General features: G+C 36.1%; 1 protein-coding gene across 11 annotated transcripts in view; it reads right to left on the bottom strand.

The window, feature by feature from the left end:
• Sin3A (SIN3 transcription regulator family member A) overlaps positions 1-19,944 on the bottom strand; it is a 66,955-nt gene extending 47,011 nt beyond the window's left edge. For 4 of the 11 annotated variants that reach the window (XM_088257086.1, XM_088257083.1, XM_088257081.1 and 1 more), the window contains exons 1-2: positions 6,857-7,124; positions 1,754-1,873 (exon numbers count right to left, since the gene is read on the bottom strand). In XM_088257086.1, the coding sequence (XP_088113212.1) occupies positions 1,754-1,831 (78 nt within the window). In that variant the 5' untranslated portion in view covers positions 1,832-1,873; positions 6,857-7,124. Of the gene's footprint in view, positions 1-1,753; positions 1,874-6,856; positions 7,125-13,567; positions 13,858-19,548 lie in introns of those variants that run through there. The other 7 variants (XM_088257082.1, XM_088257078.1, XM_088257075.1 and 4 more) reach the window with 4 other exon arrangements.
• Positions 19,945-21,051: the final 1,107 nt, after the last annotated feature.

The following is a 21,051-nucleotide window of genomic DNA, read 5'->3' on the forward strand; positions in this document are numbered from 1 at the left end:
TAGATAAACTTTTGACCCTTTGCCTGTACCACATACAAACAAAAACATTATTTTTTATTATAATTTGCAATTCAGAAATCAAAAGGCGGAGACTGGCCGGAGCATTTGGTCGTAATGTAACACGTTACGATGCGAGCATTCAGGCAGTCAGTACAGCGAGCCGAGCGCTCCATCCATAGTTTCGGATGCTCGCTGATGCTCGCCGCGAGCGATGTTACAAGGAAATGCTCCGGGCAGTCTCCACCTAAATGCTTCTATTAAATTATTTATTATTTAAGTTAGAAGTAGTATGTTCAAAATTCAGGAATAAAATGCTAATAAACTTTTATTACTTAAGTAAGTCTTCGTCTTCTTCTAAACATTATAGAGAATGCCCCCTCATCTTCTTCTAGCCCTTATCCGCACCCAATGGTGAATAGGGCACTGCATCGCTTTGACGCAATGTTATCTTGATCTTGAGCGCCCTTGAGGTATTTTTTTTACGAAAATGGCGCTATATAAGTTATCCAAATTTATTATTATTATTATTACTGACATGAAGGCAAGGTTATCACTCTTGCGCTTCAGGAATCATTCCAGGGTAATATTAAATAAATATTAGAGAGTAAAATCACTTATTATTTATTTTCAACCCACCCCCTAGGAATCGGACCCGGGACCTCCAGAACGGTAGCTAAACGCTGTAACCATTACACCACGGAGGCGGTAACAGTGTCTTTTGTAAATAATTTATACTCAAAGTAATGACTTTTGATTTTCCATTTTATAATTAAAATATAACATTGTTTTTTTTTTGACATCTCATCAAAGATAAAGAAGAATATGGAAGTTTGGGCATTTACGGGGCTGACGACCCTCATAGGCTGGTTTAAGTGATCACTTTACACACGTGTAACATTCACCAATTCTAACCATTAAACCAGCCTATGAGGGTCGTCAGCCCCGTAAATGCCCAGACTTCCATATTCTTCTTCATCTTTGATGATGAGAAGTCAAAAAAGAATATGGTATTAACAATGCCTATTTGGGGTCTACCCCACTACGCCTGCTAACTGACGGAATGAATTTGAATGAAACTTCATTAAAATTAAACACTTCAATATACCACTTTAACCTTTTAAACGCGTTAACTTTGTTCCTAAGAGACGCCCGTGCGCGGCTGTATTTCGCCGTTTTTTAAATTATTACTTTTATCATGTATTTAGTTATGAAACGATTTATTTTCCTGAACAAAAACGTTCGATGGGATTCATTGTGCCTTTTTGGTACTCTATAATACACGTGTGTCACATTATTCTTGAAATATATCGTAATATAAACAAATTAGATCGTAACATAAATAAATCAAAACATGCATCGTGTGTCACTCTTACCCACTGGCGATGCGTAGCGTCGAGAGTGAGCAAGAAAAATCAGGGATCTGTTGTTTTATTTATCCTTGTGATGTTACAAATTATTAGTCAGATATTTCAACAGATGTCATAAGGCCGAAGATTGACGTATTATTTTATCCAAAGTTCCACACCATGAAAAAATCCCTCCAAGTTGAACTGAGGTTCGAAACTTGGAGCAAAGTGAAAACACAAACGCTTATGTCAGCCGCGTATGGGGCATGTCTTGTAAAAACACAAACGGTTATGCGAGCCGCGTGGATCCGGTTAATGAGTTTTATTTTTATTTACGACTAGTTTCGAAAACGACAGATGTTTTCATCTTCTGGTACAAATTAAAGTTTTGTTGTCGGTGTCATTACCTGCGGCCCCGTGGCTATGATCAGGGGCGGCTGGTCTTCGGGGCCCGCGAGGCGCGGGACCCCCGCACGTTTCATCATGGCCCTGACTTGGAAGGCAGGCCTCAAATCACATCACCAGCCCTGCAAACAAGACAAATCTCACATTAATTTCAAAACACTCCAAATACACCACAATCATCATTATTGCAATACAGGTACACGGCTGTCCTAACTCAAAACACAGTAAGGGACATTTTTTTGTAGTACATTTTTATTGCATTTTTGGACTAAGTAGATTCTACTTAGTCCAAAAATGCAAAAAAATGTGCTAAAAAAAAAATGTCCCTTACTGTGTTTTGAGTTTGGACAGCGTACAGTTTTTTATGCTTTATCAACATTTCAATATTTTTAAACAAAATTTGATTACCGTAGAACGGGGCTACTTGAACTTTGATGTGTTACTTGAGCCCAGTACAAAAAAAAAATTAGATTATGGTATCGAAGGAAGTATCGAAGTATGGCAATAAGTGTCACCTGTCAGGGAAACAATGAATCATGTTGATATGTTCATTATTATAGACCAAATAAAGATTTAAATTTTTTTTGTACTGGGCTCAAGTAACACGTTAAAGTTCACATTAAAGAAGCCCTGTTCTATGGTACATATAATAATTTCATGTAATAATAAATGTCTTTCGTTTTGACAAATATCACTAGTCTGTTTTCGGTTGGTCGGAAGATATTGCTTTTTAGCAATTAGCTCGCCAACGTACTTATTTGTTTTCTGTACATGAAGTTTAAATAAATGAATAAATACTATTTATTATAATGGATACTGGATAAATCACCCTACGGATGGGATGTCAATTTTTAAAAGTGTCTCAACTTGATATGAAACACATATATGGAATATATTATTAGATTAAAACCAATATTTTTAGCATTTCCACTTTATTTTTATTTGACCAGCGACTGGGTTTCGTCGTTACCGACATCATCAGACTGGTGGGAGGCTATACAAATTGTTATGTTATATATAAAACAAGGCAGGAGTTGATAACCATGATTTGATATACAATAATATATTAAAATGCAATTCCATCACAAAGTGTCAGTGGATAATATAAAACATATATGGAAGTCTGAGAACATTGCCGTTATGCGGTAGGGATCTCAGATCATTGCATAAATACAAGTTTAAAAAATTGGCGCAATATGGATCTTCAATAATGGTGAACATTATACAAGTGTATAAAGGGATCGCTTAAGCCAGTCAAACGCCGGGTTATAAGCCCTGGGATATTAATAATTTGGATAATTTGTGTAGCGCCATTTTCGTAAAATACTACCTCAAGGGCGCTTATAAAGACATGGATAATAATAATACAAAATGATAGGATGATGATAATGATACACAAAAACAAAATAGATTAAAATGGCATGTTCAGACTTCCATATACACATATCATATAGAGTTGGGGCACATAAAAAATTGAAAAATGCACCCAGACGGATTGAAAATAAATAATTCTTATTTTTCTAAGGAAATATTTGTGTTTTTACCATTTTCAAAAATACTTCAATTTCATACTAAGAGCGTTTGTTTCAAAAGGTCCCTTTACACACACATCCACAAAGCGAATGCGGAAACAATCAATAACATATAGGGCGATTGTCACTACCCGAAATTTAACTGTCCGGCAGTCCTAACTAACTAACCATCACGCCGCTTCCCCGCAGGGGTAGGCAGAGAGAATAGAGCACCACACCACTCTGTCCTTGCAAACATTCTTCGCCTCTTCCACGTTCATGCATCTCCTCATACATACCCGCCGATTGTTACGACTCCTAACCTGACCACTTTCAAGTATTTGGCATACCTGATCGTGCCATGTTTTTCTCGGTCTTCCTCTGCTTCTTTTCCCGCTAACTTTCGCCTCATAAATTTGTTTTACCGTTCTTTCCTCACTCATTCGTTCTACATGTCCAAACCATCTCAACACACCTTTCTTAATTTTATCGATAATGCTTATCTCAGCTTTGCATTCCTTCCTTATTTCACTGTCCGGCAGTCCGGTTTTGAAAATATAAGCAACTACAATTTAGCGTGATCTAATTTACGCACAACGTGTTCACGCACCGATCAAGAGCACCGATCCAAAGAAATATGGACAAAAGCACAAGCCAATCATCGTTTTAAAATGCTAAGTGACATGCCGGACGTGAAATTCCATGTAATTCCGAGTAGTGGACAAGCTCCCTACTTCTGTGAGCCTAAGCGACTCACTAATAAAAATAGGTATCAAATTGAGGTAGAGTGGGTTTGAACTCACAAACTCCTCTCCTCTTCTTTCCTTCTTCTTCCTGCAAAATCTATTTTTATAAACCATGTCCGCCTCCGTAGTGTAATGGTCAGCACGCTCGGCTACCGTTCTGGAGGTCCCGGGTTCGATTCCCAAATGGGGTAAAATAAATATAAGTGATTTTTTCACTGTCATATTTATTCAATACTACCCTGGACTGGTACCTGAAGCGGAGGGCTGATCACCTTTCCTTCATGTGTAAACGATCAAGATAACACTGTGTTTATATGACGCAGTGCCCTATGCACCATTGGGGTGCGGTAAGGGATTTATTATTACATCAAAAAAACTTGATTTTTCAGGAGAATGTTTTTAAAGTTTAAAAATATAGTACAATGTATTAAAAATAAATATCAAGCCACTTATTGAACTTTTTACTGTGCAACAGATCTTTTTAAGTAAAACCTGAAGAATTTTTCTCCATTTGAAAAATATTTAATATATATTTTTTTTAAAATTAAACAATACCTTTTCTTCAAAATGCGAAAACAACACTTTCTGCCCTGTAGCGGATAAATATTAAGTTAAAAATAAGCCGCTTTTGCTGGGATATAGTACATTTTCTGGGCATTACGAAAACATGCACAACTGAAAATTGACGATTTTTCATATATGACGTTCTTGAAAGGAGTGAGTGATTTTACATATAAAACGTTGATAAAGAGACATCTCACTTATATGGCAGGACAATGAGTCGCCATGATTAAGGCCCAGTATTTGATAAATCGCAACTTAATTTTCTCTAACTCAGGTAACATCCGACATAACTGATTTCGTTATTCGCTTAAAACACCGTTTTTGTATTGACAAAATTAGTTTTTCTCCGAAATATTGTGAATCCCACGATTTTGATAGGAGAAAAGAGTTATTGAAAGGTATAAAGTTGAAAAAAGAGTAAAAATATTTTTTCAATACAGTTCATATTCTAAAAAACAAAAAAATACATACAATATCTATTCACCTGTGTTAAAAGATTTTGTATGTATTTTTTTTCATACAATACATACATATCTATTATCCTTTGCGAGTTAACGGTCAAGATAACACTGCGTTTATATGGTGCAGTGCCCTTTGCACCGTTGGGTGCAGATAAGAGTTTGAAAAAGAAGATACATTCTACGAAAAAATTGGGCGTGAAGTCACGTCCGGCAAACAGCGCAGCCGGACGTTTACTGAATTCTATTACTGCGAGTAACTAAAAAATTGCCAAAGTAAAGGAATCCTCGTATAAAATGGGCGTGTGGCACAATGGACACATGCCAATTATTTCAGATGAAGAATCTAATTTTACATACAACTTTTTCATACATATACTCTATGCAACAAATTTTTGACATGTGCTCATTTTAATACAGCACCAATTGGTCCCATTTTTGATAGAGCTGTGTGAGGTTTATTTTATTTTTTTGCATTATGTCATGTTGTGTGTGTGATACATATCAAACGAATGTCTTTGATAATGCCCTAACAAGGCGAAACAATTGTCACAATATAATTTTTTATGTGTTTTTGTTAATAAAATACAACTTAGTAGACTCAAAAAATCTGTGTTTGATTTAAAATTAATACATAAATTAAAATGGGGTTCTACAAATTAAACGCCAAATCAATAAATGCAGAAAAACACCATCAGACCATTATAAAATTACTTTAAGGGGTATTTAATAAGACCTAACCTAAGTAGAAGGAATAAAATGAAACTTGTTATTATTATATATATAAAATAAAACTAAGTTTAGAGAGAATTTTAATATTCTAAATTTTATTAATATATAAAGCATTTACTTTGTGGTTGGTCATTTTTACTTTTATATTATTTTTTTTACAAAAATGTTAGTAATATTAGTTTATAACCACTCACAGTGAGCGTTTATTTACTACAACTAACATTTTTGTATAAAAAAATACATAAAAATTAAAGAATTTTAGTGGGATTGATGTAGTTTTATTTTATTTTACTCATTCGAGCGACGCTAAAATAACGAGTGATGCGAACACGCGCTACGCAAAGATGAATCATTAGGAGAAAAAATGACAACTTTGCATTTCTAACACCTATACTTTCGTAGTATATAATTTTAAAAAAATAGTTAACGTTTCGTAAAATGTTGGGTTATGTTTAAAAACGATTTAAATCGATCTAGGTTTCATGGATTTTAGAAGTGATCACACGTGTCTAAAGACGAGTTAGGCTAGACTTTAAGAAATTCACGCCGATAATATTCTATTCGACTGATAGTTCAATGTGACTTTAGATTTTCGAGGTTAGGTTTTTTTTATAAGGTTATTATCAAAACTTGATGAGATAAGTACGATTGGGTCAATTTCTCACAAAATATGTCGAGTTAATCATCAATCGTCTGTGTTGAAAATTTGACAGGCGATTTCTAACGATATTTTTGAAATTGGGTGAATCAAATAAGAGCGACCGATTAAAACATGACCTTAATAAGAGGAACGGCCTCAAAACGGTAAAATCGGACCCCAAAACGACGCAATACGTGCTGCACGCAGATAAACCGTCGCATTATGAAGTAACCTTCAAAACGTATCCTTCCCCACCTCCGGCACTTGTTATATACACAAACAGACTTCGCCATCTTTGAAATAATGGCCTGCCGCCCAAATTCAACCCGAACAGAAAATAAATACGCTAGCTACGAGCGTCGTATTTTAAACATCGTGTAATGAAACTTATTTTAGATACGTAATGCTACAATACGAGGCCTAATATCGCGTATCGTCAGTTTTTTTCGTTTACCTTGACTGAGCGGTGTCCACCATTTTATCTCCCGCTAAAATTTCGGCGCACAAACACTGTCACTAATATTTTTTTATATAACGATTAAAGCACAATAAACCCAACAGCCACTGATTATCGCGATAAAACCAATGGAAAATAGAGGTTTTCTTTTATAACATGTTACATCACGTTAAGTTAGTTCAGAGACGAAAACACTTCTTTATGATTTATTATTGAAGACGTCCACAAACAATACGACCGACGCGTAGCAATTTTCGCCGCAAACAAGCGGCGGGCGACGCAACACTTTTTATAGAAGAAAGGCCAACGCGGTAACAATCAGACAGAGGAATACACAAACTTCTCTAGCGAATGGCGCGCATCTTAGCACAAAAGAGGGAGACGGAGAACCGCGACGTGCGTTAATCTATTCCAGCGCCAGACTAGTACAGCTGTAAAGTAATGGCTTTACAACGAGCGGGAAAGAGACGGAATGTGGGGCGTAGCTCGCGAATCGAACCGCGTGCGAAATACGTACGATAGCACGTATAATCAATTAGTTCCGTGTAGATAGAGACAGAGCATCGAACGGCTGACTGTTTTCACATGAACTTTATATTTATCAGGTGGTACGTGTGAAGAGTACCAAAAATACTAAGCAACCTGCGCAATAGAGAAGGGAACACTTTAGGGGTGGGCGTACTCCGCTACCCTATCGCTATCGGCATCCCGGCAGAAAATATTACGTAGGTACTTTGTTTTGATAACCCCAGACATAATAACGATGCCATGTCATTTAGTCGGTGTTTTGTTAATATTATTGTATACGCAAATATTATCTCGATAACTTTTTAGATAAAGCAATATTGCAAAAATCGATGTGAAGTACGTTGTGGCCGAACTTTGTACTGTTTTGTAAACATTTTTCTTAAACGTTTATTCGCCCGCCCAGGGCATCCAAAGAACGATAAAACATTTAAGTGACTGCAGGGAAAATCGTCGAAGACCTGGAACTAGTCAGACGTCTGAATAATCGAAGTGTATATTTATAAGCGTATATATTATGAACTTTGACAGGTGATGTGGTGTAGTGTTGACGACTATCTCAAAGTGTCAAATTGGCTTCGAAAATTCGATTCCCGCCAAATTCGCCAGAATTCAAGAAATATAATATTAATTTTCGATTGCTCTGGGGGTGTGGTTTATGATGTATTTCTCATATCGATATATCTAGAAGTTCCAATAATTTGAGCAATGTGGTTGTCAATCATGGGTTGAATTGGTGAATGTTACACGCGTGTAAAGTGATCTTCTTTTAATAAGCAGAAACTCTTTCATTTGTATGTGAGCTCCAAATCTTGGATTATATTCACATACATACTAGAGGAACGTAAGAAAACATCATTTTCAATTTTTACTTAAACTTATAACTGGTAAATCAATGTATTTAATTACGGAGTATAATCATACTTATACTCCGTAATTAAATCTTACGGAGTATTATAATACAATCATACGCGTCTATAAAAATTCACACCGGCAAGGTATTCTGCCTTCGACCATTTACCGGATTGAAGAAAGAAAAATGAGAATGCAGCTTAGATTAATTTATTTTTATTTTTTAACTACACATTTTGAGGAACTGGTGTGAAATAAAATAATAAACATTAAATTCATTCTACAAATTTTATTAAACGAAAACAATACAGGAAATAATGTACACAAAAATAAAAATTAAATGATAGCTAAAATTTTAATGACATCAAAGACATATGGTAGTAAAATAATATAAGAAAATACTGCTTGACTAACATATAAGCTTTTTTATGTTTTTTTTTTCCTCCATATTTTAAATTTTTCCAATATGTATATAATATATTATACATGGTTTTACCCTCCAAGGGTGAGGTCACAAATTAAAAAAAAAATTAAAAAAGAACTAAGGGTTTGCTACAGAAAATTTGTTGTTGCGACAGGATGGGTAATTTTGTATTTGATTGAAAAAGGTAATATTTGTGTTTTTATTATTTACACAAATATTTCAATTGCATACTATTTGTGTGAGCCTAAGCGGCTCATTATTACAAATACAAATAATAAATAATAATAAAACCCTTATCCGCACCCAATGGTGCATAGGGCACTGCATCATAAACGCAGTGTTATCTTGATCGTTTACACATGAAGGAAAGGTGATCAGCCCTCCGCTTCAGGTACCAGTCCAGGGTAGTATTGAATAAATATTAACAGTGAAAAAAATCACTTGTATTTATTTTACCCCCCTTGGGAATCGAACCCGGGACCTCCAGAACGGTAGCCGAGCGTGCTGACCATTACACTACGGAGGCGGATTACAAATATAAGTGAGTACAATTCTTCCAACCATAGATAGCTGCTGTGAGCTCAATGATGAAGCGTCATGATATTGGTGATGAGTTCCAAAAATTTGAGTAGTAGGGTTGTCAATCATGAGTAGAACGGTGAATGTTACACGCGTGTAAAATAAACACTTAACCAGCCTATGAATACCCTGTAAATACCCACACTTTAATATACTTCTTCATCTATGTTAAGATGTCAAAATTTAAAAATAAAACCCATATTTGTGAAAAAGTATCCGGACACACTCAAAATGTTGTAAATAAATATATCGTTTAAGAGAAATAGCCGCATAATTCTTATACATTAAATTTAAAAGCAAATTAAATCTGACCCAAATAAAAACTCACAAATACTGTTTTCTTCTTCGGTTTATTTATTTCAAACTGTTGCTTTTGATTGAGCAATTAGATATTGACTTACTATTCAACGGCATTCTCATCATAATATAAAAGATGTAAAAAAATCTGGATTTGGACACACTCAAAAATGTTTTCAATAATATTATCTGGTCAAGTGAGTATGGAGCAAGCAGTAAGCTTATCCAAGGCATCGCAGCCTTGTAAGAGGATAGAACTGCATGCATTAGGGAAGTGGTTCATTTTCATCCTGGTTTAGCATCTCTAAGGTGTTAAACAGGGATGTGTAATGTCGTCGTGGCTGTATAACCTATACTTAGATAATTGCATGAGAGAACTGAAAGATTTAAATGTTGCAGATAGAATGAATAATTTGACTATATATTTAAAAAAAAACGATGAGGTCAATCAGGACCTATAATCTGGTGGAGTCAAAAGTCTGCGTAATCGGAGGGCATGTATGACTAGATGTATGTATGCGAAGGAATCTAGGAGTGTACGCCAGGACAGAAAAGTGTGGTATTCCATCCTCTCTGCCTACCCCTGCGGGGAAACGGCGTGGCGGTAATAGTAGTAGATAACACTAACATATAAGCTATGTGATGTTTTATTTCTTTACATAAACATTTACATTATAAAATACCTTCGGTTAAGTCATTAGGTATGTTTAACTTAACTTAATTGACCATCACGCCATTTCCCCGCAGGGGTAGGCAGACAGAATAGAACGCCACACCACTCTGTCTTTACAAACATTCTTCGTCTCTTCCACGTTCATGTATCTCCTCATACATACCAGCCGATTGTTTCGACTCCTAACCTGACCGCTTCCAAGTATTTGGCATACAAAGGTATGTTTAAGTATCAAATAATGGTTTTCATAACTAATGCCCGGTTAGGATCATGTCTGTTTTCGCTTCACTACTGGTTTTGAGATAAATATGAAAGATTAAAATAATTGAATAGAAAATTATTTGATGGTTGACCTGATCGTGGTATTTCATTCGCGATAAACATTCCGTTTAATAGGTTAAGCACATATCGGATTACACCAATGGGTGTAAATCCTAAAACATAATGGTACATACACAGTAGCTAAATAAACCTTTCCCTTCCTATGATAAAATAAAAACGCCGTCTCGGTGTTGGGTAGTAACTACACAATAAAAAAAATAGCGATTTTAAATCGGAAAAATGCGGACGAAGCTTAATTAAGCCCTTAATTAATTATAAATGAAAAATAAAGTAAAAAATTATAATAATTTAGATTTATTTGCTGAAAACATTTAAAAACAAAAAAACATTTGGCAACGCTCACGGAACAAGCATAGGTCCACTCTGGTCGGAAGCCCAAGAGGTACTGCCGCTAGCGCAAAACTCATGATATAAATCAAAGCCCTTATTTTTTATCCATTTTTTGTTTTGGATTCTTCATTCAAATTTGGTTACTGGGTCCAGATACGAGAAAGAGAATGAAAATAAAATGATAGAAGAAAAATAAACCAAAATATATTTTTTTACATTATTTTTGACATCTCAACACAGATTAGGAAGAATATGGAAGTCTGGGCATTTACGTGGCTTACGACCGTCATAAGCTGGTTCAAGTGATGACTTTACACACGTGTACCAATTCTACCCATGATTGACAACCCCACTACTCAAGTTTTTGAAACTCGTACATATATCTATCTCACTACTCAAATTCTTGAAACTTCTAGATATGTTGATCAAACCAGAAACATCTACAGTGGGATGGGGGAAGCTTTTATCAAGCAGAAACGCTTTCATTTGTGTATGTGAAGTTTGAATCCTGGATTATATTCACATACATAAACAACTCCTAAATTATTATTTTTTTAAATAAATATTTGTGTTTTTATTACTAACACAAATATTACAATTTCATACTATTTCTGTGAGCCTAAGCGGCTCAATATTAGAAATAGGTATCAAATTGTGGTAGAGTGGGATCGAACCGAGAAACTCTGACTCAAAAGTCCGCGACACTAACTACGGGACCACAACCCGACACATTGGGGATAATCCAAATTTGTGAACCATTTAGACACACTTATTTTTTTTACAAGTGAAATGTAGTGTAGAGACGTTGTAACATTTTTAAGTGCCTACCAATGAAAAAAGTATTTTTTCAAGTTGCTGGCAAGTAACAAACATAACGAGATACGAGATTTCTACAAAATGTTATCTGACTTCTTTTTTATATAACCAGTAATGAATCTAAATATCATTACACCTCTTCTTGACTCCCGTGAGGTTAACGATATATACATATATCGTCCATTATGATATGAATCCAACATAATTTACAATGCCATTAAGTATTGCAAGTAACGCAGTTAGTACAAGTGGTTCTACAGCATTTTCAATTAAATCATTAATTATTATTGAAAAATATTCTATTGCAAACGATTCTCTCGCATCAATATCCGAGGAGCTAAACTTAGTAGAAAGTAGACATCCTCCCATCTCTATCAACATTACGTCATATGGGACATCCCTAAATTACAAATATGGCGGACAATTTTTTTGACATTTGACTCCCGCCAAAAGTTGTAATTTTTTTTTGAATTACCTAACGTTCAAGTGACTCTGATAACAAGCTACGGCTTATGCAACACCGCTTATCATGACCCTACTCAGGCTTCAACTTTCAAGTTTTATAGCATATGCCTACTCGTGAGTGGATTTACTCTTTATGTTTAAAGTTACTATAATTTCATGTAATTAATGAGTGAAAATTATAGGCAAAAATACTCGCAGCTGTAAAACCTGCTAACCGCGTTGATCAAGATTTTTTTTCTTTCTGAAATGGTGGTTCAAATACTCTTCAAATCGTGTATTTTTTAACGGGCATTTTCATTCGACAAAGTCCACAGCCATATTTTGCAAATTAAATTCATAAAAATTAACAAATTACACTATATCGTATACCTATAAGGAATAATCGGCGGGAATGTATGAGGAGATGCTGAATGTGGAAGAGGCGAGGAATGTTTGCAAAGACAGGATGGTATGGCGTTCTATTCTCCCTGCCTACCCCTGCGAGGAGGCGGCGTGATGGTTAGTTATTCAGATATCTAAATATAATAACTACATATATTACTTTCGTAGACTTGCTATGCTATTTTCTTTCGTATTACTGATAATATAATAACTTGTATATTATCGAACTTGTATATAATCGAAAAGTGAAAACGCTTTTAGAAGTTTTGGCTTAACTTCAATTATGTGCGACGCAATTCAAAGTTAGTAATAGTACCTTGAAAGCACACGACAAAACATGTCAACAAGTTTTTTTTATCAAGTTTTAGACGAGCAAAAAATAATAAATCGTGAAATTGACCAAAGGTAGGTGTAGGTACACAGCTAATCGAAGTCAATGGTGCGTTGTGATTCAAACAAAAATATGCGGCACCTATTCTATCTTATGGTTATTATTAATTGAAACGGGGTCTCCGCTCGACATTTAAATTACGGCGCGCCGATTGGTCGTTCCGCGGCGCGTCACGTGAACCGGCCGACCAATCACGCGCCTCTGTACGCGGAACAAAGGGACCTTGAATCAATTGAGCGGCGGGAGAGCGAAGATACGATAAATATAGGCCTTCTCCTGCCGGTGTGCGGTGCGCTGTCAAGTCGCTAGGAATATAGGATGAGAAGGATCGGACGAGGTTGACGTTTGCGTAATATTGCGCAATTGCACCAATATACGCGATAACACCGCAGAAGAATCTGTTATCGTGATAGACCGTTATGCATGTATACAGACGTACACGATATATATTTCCAACATGGCGGCGGACAGGGCGAGGGCATCGATTCGAAGGTCAAATTGATTAGTGATTATTTTTTTGCAGGAATGCGAGATCGGTAGTCAAAGTTTGTTTCTAATAGATAAGTGATGTCCGATTTGCCCGCACCCCGCCGCGAACCCGCCCTCCTGGAAAGTGTAAAGAGTCATGCTTACGCCAGTCCGTGCCGAGCGTGGCTTTCCATAAATACCACGGCGGCAGGCAAATGGCGGCCGAGCCGACATTGTCTCGGGGTCCCTGGCGGGCCTTGGCGAAGACTGCGCCCTGTCCCCGCAGGATCGGGCATTTTGGGCACTGTGGCACAGCCGCCGGGCTCCGCGGGGCGGTCGCAACACGGACATGGTGCGGGCGTACGATCGAACGACGACAACGCGGCGGCCATCTTGGCTGCTGCTAGCACAGTCTCGCCGCGCAAACGGCCGCGCTCGCTACGCTCGGGCCACTGAGCGCCCGAGCCAGACATACGGACTCGCCCGACGTGGCAACGCCGCACGAGGCAGACCGCGTACACAACTCGCGGCCGAATCTCGACATTTTTCCTCGCACGCGACGTTGCAAGATCGCCCGCGATCCGACAGAGCGCCCACGGAGGGCGGGAAAGTGATAAGGATTCAAACGCTATCGAACGGGCCGGACCGGAATAGACGGGCGAGAACCCTTTTTACACGGCGGAAATAATCCCGCGTGTTTATAAGATCGGAATCGGGCTCGTCAGGCTCCGGTTGCTACGCGGCACAGTATCACTGGAGAATAAGCACGAAAAACGGATCTCGACTTTTTCTCATGAATTATTCAGTCATTATTTTCAGACGAGACGACGATATGCTCGCTATACACAGTTGTTTTCGTCGCCTTATCGCAAAATGAAAAACAGCTCTTCGAGCGAGACAGCCTATATTATTATATGTCTTATCAGCGGAATACATTGTGTACACAGAGGTCACGTGATATAATAACACCTGGATAGTTGGAATCGTAAACACTCACGAAAACGAAGCTAGCCCGCACAAAGTCACAGTGCGATTTCAAATTTAAAATATAAGTGGTCGGATTAAAGATCTATTGCAATAAAAATGTACAACATCTATAACAGCGACCGTACAACATAACAAAAAAAGAGTAATTAAAGTCCTATCTACACGTGTGACATTTGGCAGTCAGTACGGACGGTTAAAATTATTTAATTGTTTGTTTACCTAACAAAAAAATACATATCAGTTTGTGCCAAATCTGTGATACCTCATCCTCTCCAAAATAAATTATAAGAGAATAAAAAAAAACGATTTTTAAAGCTAAAAAAACGGTCTATGAATTTCAAGGATTGCATGAAAAGAATGAATAGTATTTTTTAAATTATTTTACGAAATTATCGATGCATCTCAAAACATGAATCAGAATTTCAATTTAAAACACATTTAATTCAAAAGGGTCCTACAATTTGACGTTGAATGCAAATAAATTAAATCAACAATTAAAATGACAGAAATATTTTCATTTATGATATTTTAAAAATATTTAAAAAGAAAAACAAATTCAATCGAAAAGAAAAACAGAGATACATATTAAGAATTGCTTTTAGATTAAAATGCTTTCAGCATACTAGAGAGAACAGATCTCGAATTTGATATGAAAATCAATTTTGATTTGAGGATGTTTATTTAAAAATAAAACAACAACAAAAAAACATACATCTCTTTAGTCTCTAGTCTGAATAGAATCGAATAATCTGAAATAATTGAAACATGACGAAAATATCGATATTTTTTAAACATTGTTTTCAGATTGTAAGTCAAAAATCTACGCAATTAGAGAGCATGTATTACTAGGTGTAGGATGATGTTGAAGCTAGGAGTGTATGTCAGGACCAAAGAGTGATGGGTTCCATCCCTTCTGCCTAACCCTGTAGAGAAATGGCGTGATGGTAGTATTAAATGAGAAGGCGATATATCTTGCCATTAATTATTAAAAATGTTTAAATAATTTCATTATCTTTCGATTTCATATGTAGTATAGAGACGGGGATTTTAAATCTGTATCAACAAAATCCAAAAATGTATATTTGTGTAGAACTTCTTATTTAAAAGCTGTCACTGAAATTTAATCACACTCTCAAACAGTAATGAATAAGGCACTGCAATGATAGTATTGCTGTGGTCATTTAAGGTAGTCGAGACAAAGGTGAGATGATCAACCTCGCGCTTTAGGCGCCAGACGGTCCAGGATAACAAATAAAATTATCCTGGAATACACCATTTTAATGTTTTATAAGACCCGACGCATTGTTGCCAAATATGCCGTAATAACCTGCTGCAATAAATTTAAAACGAATGTTGGATCCTTGTTCTCGGAGAATCGTAAATAAAATACAAACTGCACGATTCAAGCCAAATGAGCAGAGATATCGTCATATATTAATGATAACGCCGTAACAATCCAGTGTCTCGTGAATCGTGTTATAAAATAAAATATACACTTCGTAAAGATATTTTTTTTTAATATTAAAAATGACGATTCAAAACGAACATCCCTAATTTCAGTAATAGTTTTTTTAATATTGAGATTAGGGTTGCTCCGTACAAATCGTCATTTTGACAATCGAATTGTGTACCTACATTTATTATTTTGGAATTTTGTCAACCATTACAGGCCCAATGTCGAATCTCTTTCGACATCGATTTTTTCTCGTAGGTCCCATGTCGAATGTCATTCGACACTTTTTTGATCATTAATATTATTAAGTTAAAACGCAAACTCACATTTTTTTACTCGTATCTATTACAAGAGTACGTGGATGAGAAGACAAATGAATTTTTGCCCATTGGAATGTGAGACTGTCTACCTGGATTTTTGGAGGACTAGAACGGGTTAGTATTCAATTTTAAATCGATTAATTTCACTACAAAATAAAAACATACATACTAAGTATAAATTGACCGTAAACATGTTAGGTGTGTATTTTATATTGTATCAAAGTTCGATCCAAATTAAATAGCCCACAAAAATGTCTGTTATGATCTCTTGTTTCAAAATTACCTACAACCAACCATTTAAAAAAACTTCGAATTGTCAGGAACAGCAACTGTTGCCAAAACAACAACAAAAAAACTACACAAGCATTCATACATAATTTATCTTTTATTTCGGCATATTTTAAGTTCCTCGTCGGGAAACAATTAAGTAGCAAAAAAACTAGAAGTCTGCGTGAAATATAGAGATATATTTATTTGCAAACTAGCATTATTATTATTATTTTCGAGGCGGGACAAAATGCGGACTCTCGGCGGCTGTCAAAAAATTAAAGAGGTGTGTCCGCAAATACGCGCATCGCCCGCCCAGTGTAAACGAGGCTAATTTGCAATAAAGTAATGTACTACAAAAAGTTTTTACAAAAAAAAAACCTCTCGAAAATACTTGAAAATGGGATGTAAGATATTTTATTATACGAATTGGGTAATTGAAGAATAATTTAGATTTTAATTGATTATTGAACTCCAACTTCCTAATGTAATATGCAAGTTCTACAAAATAAGGTGAACTAGACTAATTTGGATTAAAATAATGAACTGCAAAAAGTTGCTACAAAAAAACGTTTCGAAAAATACTCGAAAATGGGATGCAAGGAATATTATTATCCGAATCGGGAATTTAAAACTGAAGAATAATTTTGATTCTACATATTTCATTGATAAATGAACCCTTAACCTTCCTAATGTAATATGAAAGATGTACAAAATAAAGACCATCTCAATCAATACTAAGTTAGCATCCTATTGGATTCCTAACCTCAATTTAAAATATAATAACTAATGAACGGTAATGTAGAAAAATATGGCTATACTGTCATTGGATAGAACAATAGACAACTGTCAATTTCCTTTATATTTTTAGCCTAGCCGAAAAACCACTATAATCTATAAAAAAAAAGTATGTTCGATAAGTAACCCGAACAGGCAATATAGGGGCGATTTTTTTCCATCACAAATATCTTTGATTTTTTTTGACAACTCCAGATAAGTGTTCTAAGGAGAGTGTATTTATGTAATATGCAAGAGATAATATAACATTCTTTCTTATTATTAAACGACTGATATATTCTTTAATACAATTTAATGATATTTCACGCCGCAAACTAGTTTTTACGTTTGACATTTGGTTTACGTATTCGATCGGATATTCGCGTTTGTTACCAACAGCTATAGATGTGTAGCGTGCAGTACGTACGTAGCGGGGTTTGTTATGGTCGGAAATTGCATAAATTGGCGGATCTCGGGGCGCCCGTTATGTAGGATCGTATTTTTGTTTGTCATATATTAAGGCGGCGGCCAAAAAAATATTCGTCAAACGTGGGAAGACCGATGCCGGACGGAAATAGGTCATGACGAGCATTTCTCCGCGATGGGTGTCAAGAATAAAGAGAGCATCTCGCGCTCTCCGAGGCGGCGGCACCGCGAACCACCGGCACACGAAATGTAGACATTTCCATTCTTCCAGGGGGCGGCCGCCGATTGCTTTCACCGCGCGCCGTATCAACAAGGCGGGATCCGGCCGACAAGACGAGCGCTGGTAGAAAATTGGACAAACGCAGAGTCGCCGGGAGACTCGTTCATTTCCGATCTAGTTACTTTCGAATAAAGTAAAGTACCCGTTCCTCGATCGCTGCGCGTTCTATGACTTTGCCGCCTCGCGGGACACCGGATTCGTTCCCAAAACAAAAGGGTTTTAATTATTACTACCTTGCCTTGTAAAGATAAAGAGATATTGAAATTACGACATCATTACACAGGTATTATTAAATTTTCGAAATCGACCAAAGGATGTCGTGCGTGACAAAACTGGTTAATGATCACTAAAACTCCCATGAAAGTATGCGTCCGAGACCCATCGCATCTAATAGTACATAGGGCACTACAACTATTCAATGTAGTGCTGTAAACTTGATCAGCGCCATGAAGACTAGGTGATCTGTCCCGCGCTTCAGGTGATACGAAATGGGCGAAAACTCTTACATTTATTGCAAATAAACGCACTGACCACTTCACTAAGGAGGCGCAAAACTGCGAGTGTACTATTCCGTTACTTAAATTTATATAATAAAAAATAACTTAATTTAATATAATGCTTTTTAGATTTGAGGATCTTTACCCGGTTCTTTAGAAGTCGTCAACGGATTCTATAAGGAACGAGTACGTAGATAGTGTCAGTAGTCCGCTAGCTCGAAAGAACGACCTTTTTACTACCGACCCGTTGGTTATTCAAAAATCACGCGGCAACAGCGCAAAAGCAAGAGCCGAGCTCCCATTGGCGGAGGGGCCAAATCGATAGGCAAACAAGAGGCATTGCGCAAAGCGGACGATTCTGGGCCTTAGCGACACGGCGCTTCGGGCGATCCGGCGAACAAACTAGAAAACAAAAACGGCCGTATCGTAGGCTAACTGTACGGACCATTGTCGGACACTTTCGAACGGATAAACAAAGCTTCCACCTAATGTTACCGCTAATAAATGTAATCATTCTACAAATCAGGTGCATTTAAAACTTCCAAATGTCACTATAATCCTACAAAAAGAACGAATACACAAATGTACAAATACAAACTACAACATATTGGAGATGCCCCGCTCTAAAAAAAAATAAAGCGGAAAATATTTTTGAATTTTTAATACACGAAAACTTTCACAGCATTATTTTATTTAAATATCCACGGCAATCTTGAATGGAGTTATTTTTTAGTATTGAGTATCTACAAACGTATGAACATAATACGACACGCGTTGGCAAGACGTTGATTCCCAATTCGACCACACCGCCGTAAGAGCAACGTCGCACCAAAAGCGACATTTTTAACCAAAATACTCAATTAACTAACATTTGTTTATCTAATTTTATCAAAATATAACAATCGTATGAATTTTAAGGCTCAAAATAGGGCATCGCAGCAACTTCACGAACTCGGGGGGAGATTACGTATGTGAGCGACAAAGAAAAAAAAGGAAATTTAAAAGAATCAGTTACTCAAAGATGTTTTTGGAGTGTGATTGAGATATTATTTCAACTATTTGTGATGAAAAAAACGAGTTAAATGTGACATAGCAAACAGACTGCAAAAAATGCAATCTGTCAATAAGCGGATTCTTACCTTCGAAACGATGCAAAAAGTGTCTGCCGGGCTTAAATTACACTAGGATCACACAGTTTCTTCAAAATCTGCGACAAATATTGAATTAATCAGGTTGTTTGAAATTCTAAAATGTTGTATCAAGAGAAAACACATTTTACGCTCGACACGTCCGAACTCAGCGGGTGACCGAACAAGAACTGACGAGCGCGGCCGAACGGAGATACGTCGGGCGAGTCTATTTTTAATAACATTTGTTGGCAGCTTCCATTCCATTCTATGAAAAACAGCAGAAAAAATAAATAAACACATAAAAATGTTATTGAGACATTTTTATCAAATTTGATATACAAATTCCTAATATAAAAAAAATATTAGCCATTTTGAAGAGTATTTTTGAAAATTCATTCAAATAGTGGATTCGTCCAATGTTCCGCTTCTAGAGAGCGGAAACAATTCATGTTCATATATGCACGATGATATAAATTTCAAGGGTGTTCATAAATGTTATGTATCAGAAAAACGTAGGTGTGTTTATATATGTTCTAGGATGTATGTATTTGAAATGAAACTGGCAGATTTATTCGAATTCCTTTTGTCTTCGCTTTTCACCATGATCGAAGAATGTGACATGAATATAAATATCTAAATTATCAACCTTTTTCGGAAATGTATACATGACGATATAAGGCGTACGTACCTATTTCAATGCAGGATATAGTAGAACAAGAGAATAGTTCGCCAAGAGGATGTTGCATTTTGATGGACACCGAAAAATACCAATAAACTTGTACTTCTTTGTAACTAAAATGGTTTTTACATTTTGAAAAACTACGAAAAAAATAAGGGACAATATTGACAAGTTTGAGAATGGTGTGTATTGATTATTTGTTATTTAGGCATTATATTGATTATTTGGGCATTTGGAACAGCGAATGAGGAAAGAGTAGGAAAATAAATTAACAATACTTTGTGGTTGAAAAATATGTCGAAAAAAACGCCGAGCCCTAAAATATTAACAAATGAATCATATTTTTTTTTAAGTTCTCAAAATCGCAAGAGAAAAGATCTGTTCGATTACTATTACTGTCAAGTTATTCCGGAGGGGTAGTCAGAGACGACGGAACACTAAAATAAACTATTTTAACGATAAGAAATATTTTTCTGCGTACAATATAAATAACAAAGTTTAAACAATATTTAATGAAATTCATAAAAACAATTTTATTTTTATTTTCAAGTAAATTAAGTATCTTTTTCCACAGAAGTATTGTGTGGTAGTTGATATGTTTGCTCCCTTGCATGAGGTTCCAGAATCGATTTCCTGGTTCGTTGAAATAAATATAACGAATCGTTACCCTGTAATATTGATTTAAATATTATGTGGGACATCTTGCCTTCATGAGATTAATGATTAAGTTAACACCGCATCAATCGCACGTAATGTTTTATGTAGTGCCCTGTGCGCCATTTTATACAGAAAAAGTTTTTTATAAGCCTCCAGATTTTGGTTCTAACAATCAA

Source organism: Brachycentrus maculatus, unplaced genomic scaffold (assembly GCF_059751285.1).
Source record: "Brachycentrus maculatus isolate JH-2025_06_01 unplaced genomic scaffold, ASM5975128v1 h1tg000070l, whole genome shotgun sequence".
Lineage (NCBI taxonomy): Eukaryota > Metazoa > Arthropoda > Insecta > Trichoptera > Brachycentridae > Brachycentrus > Brachycentrus maculatus.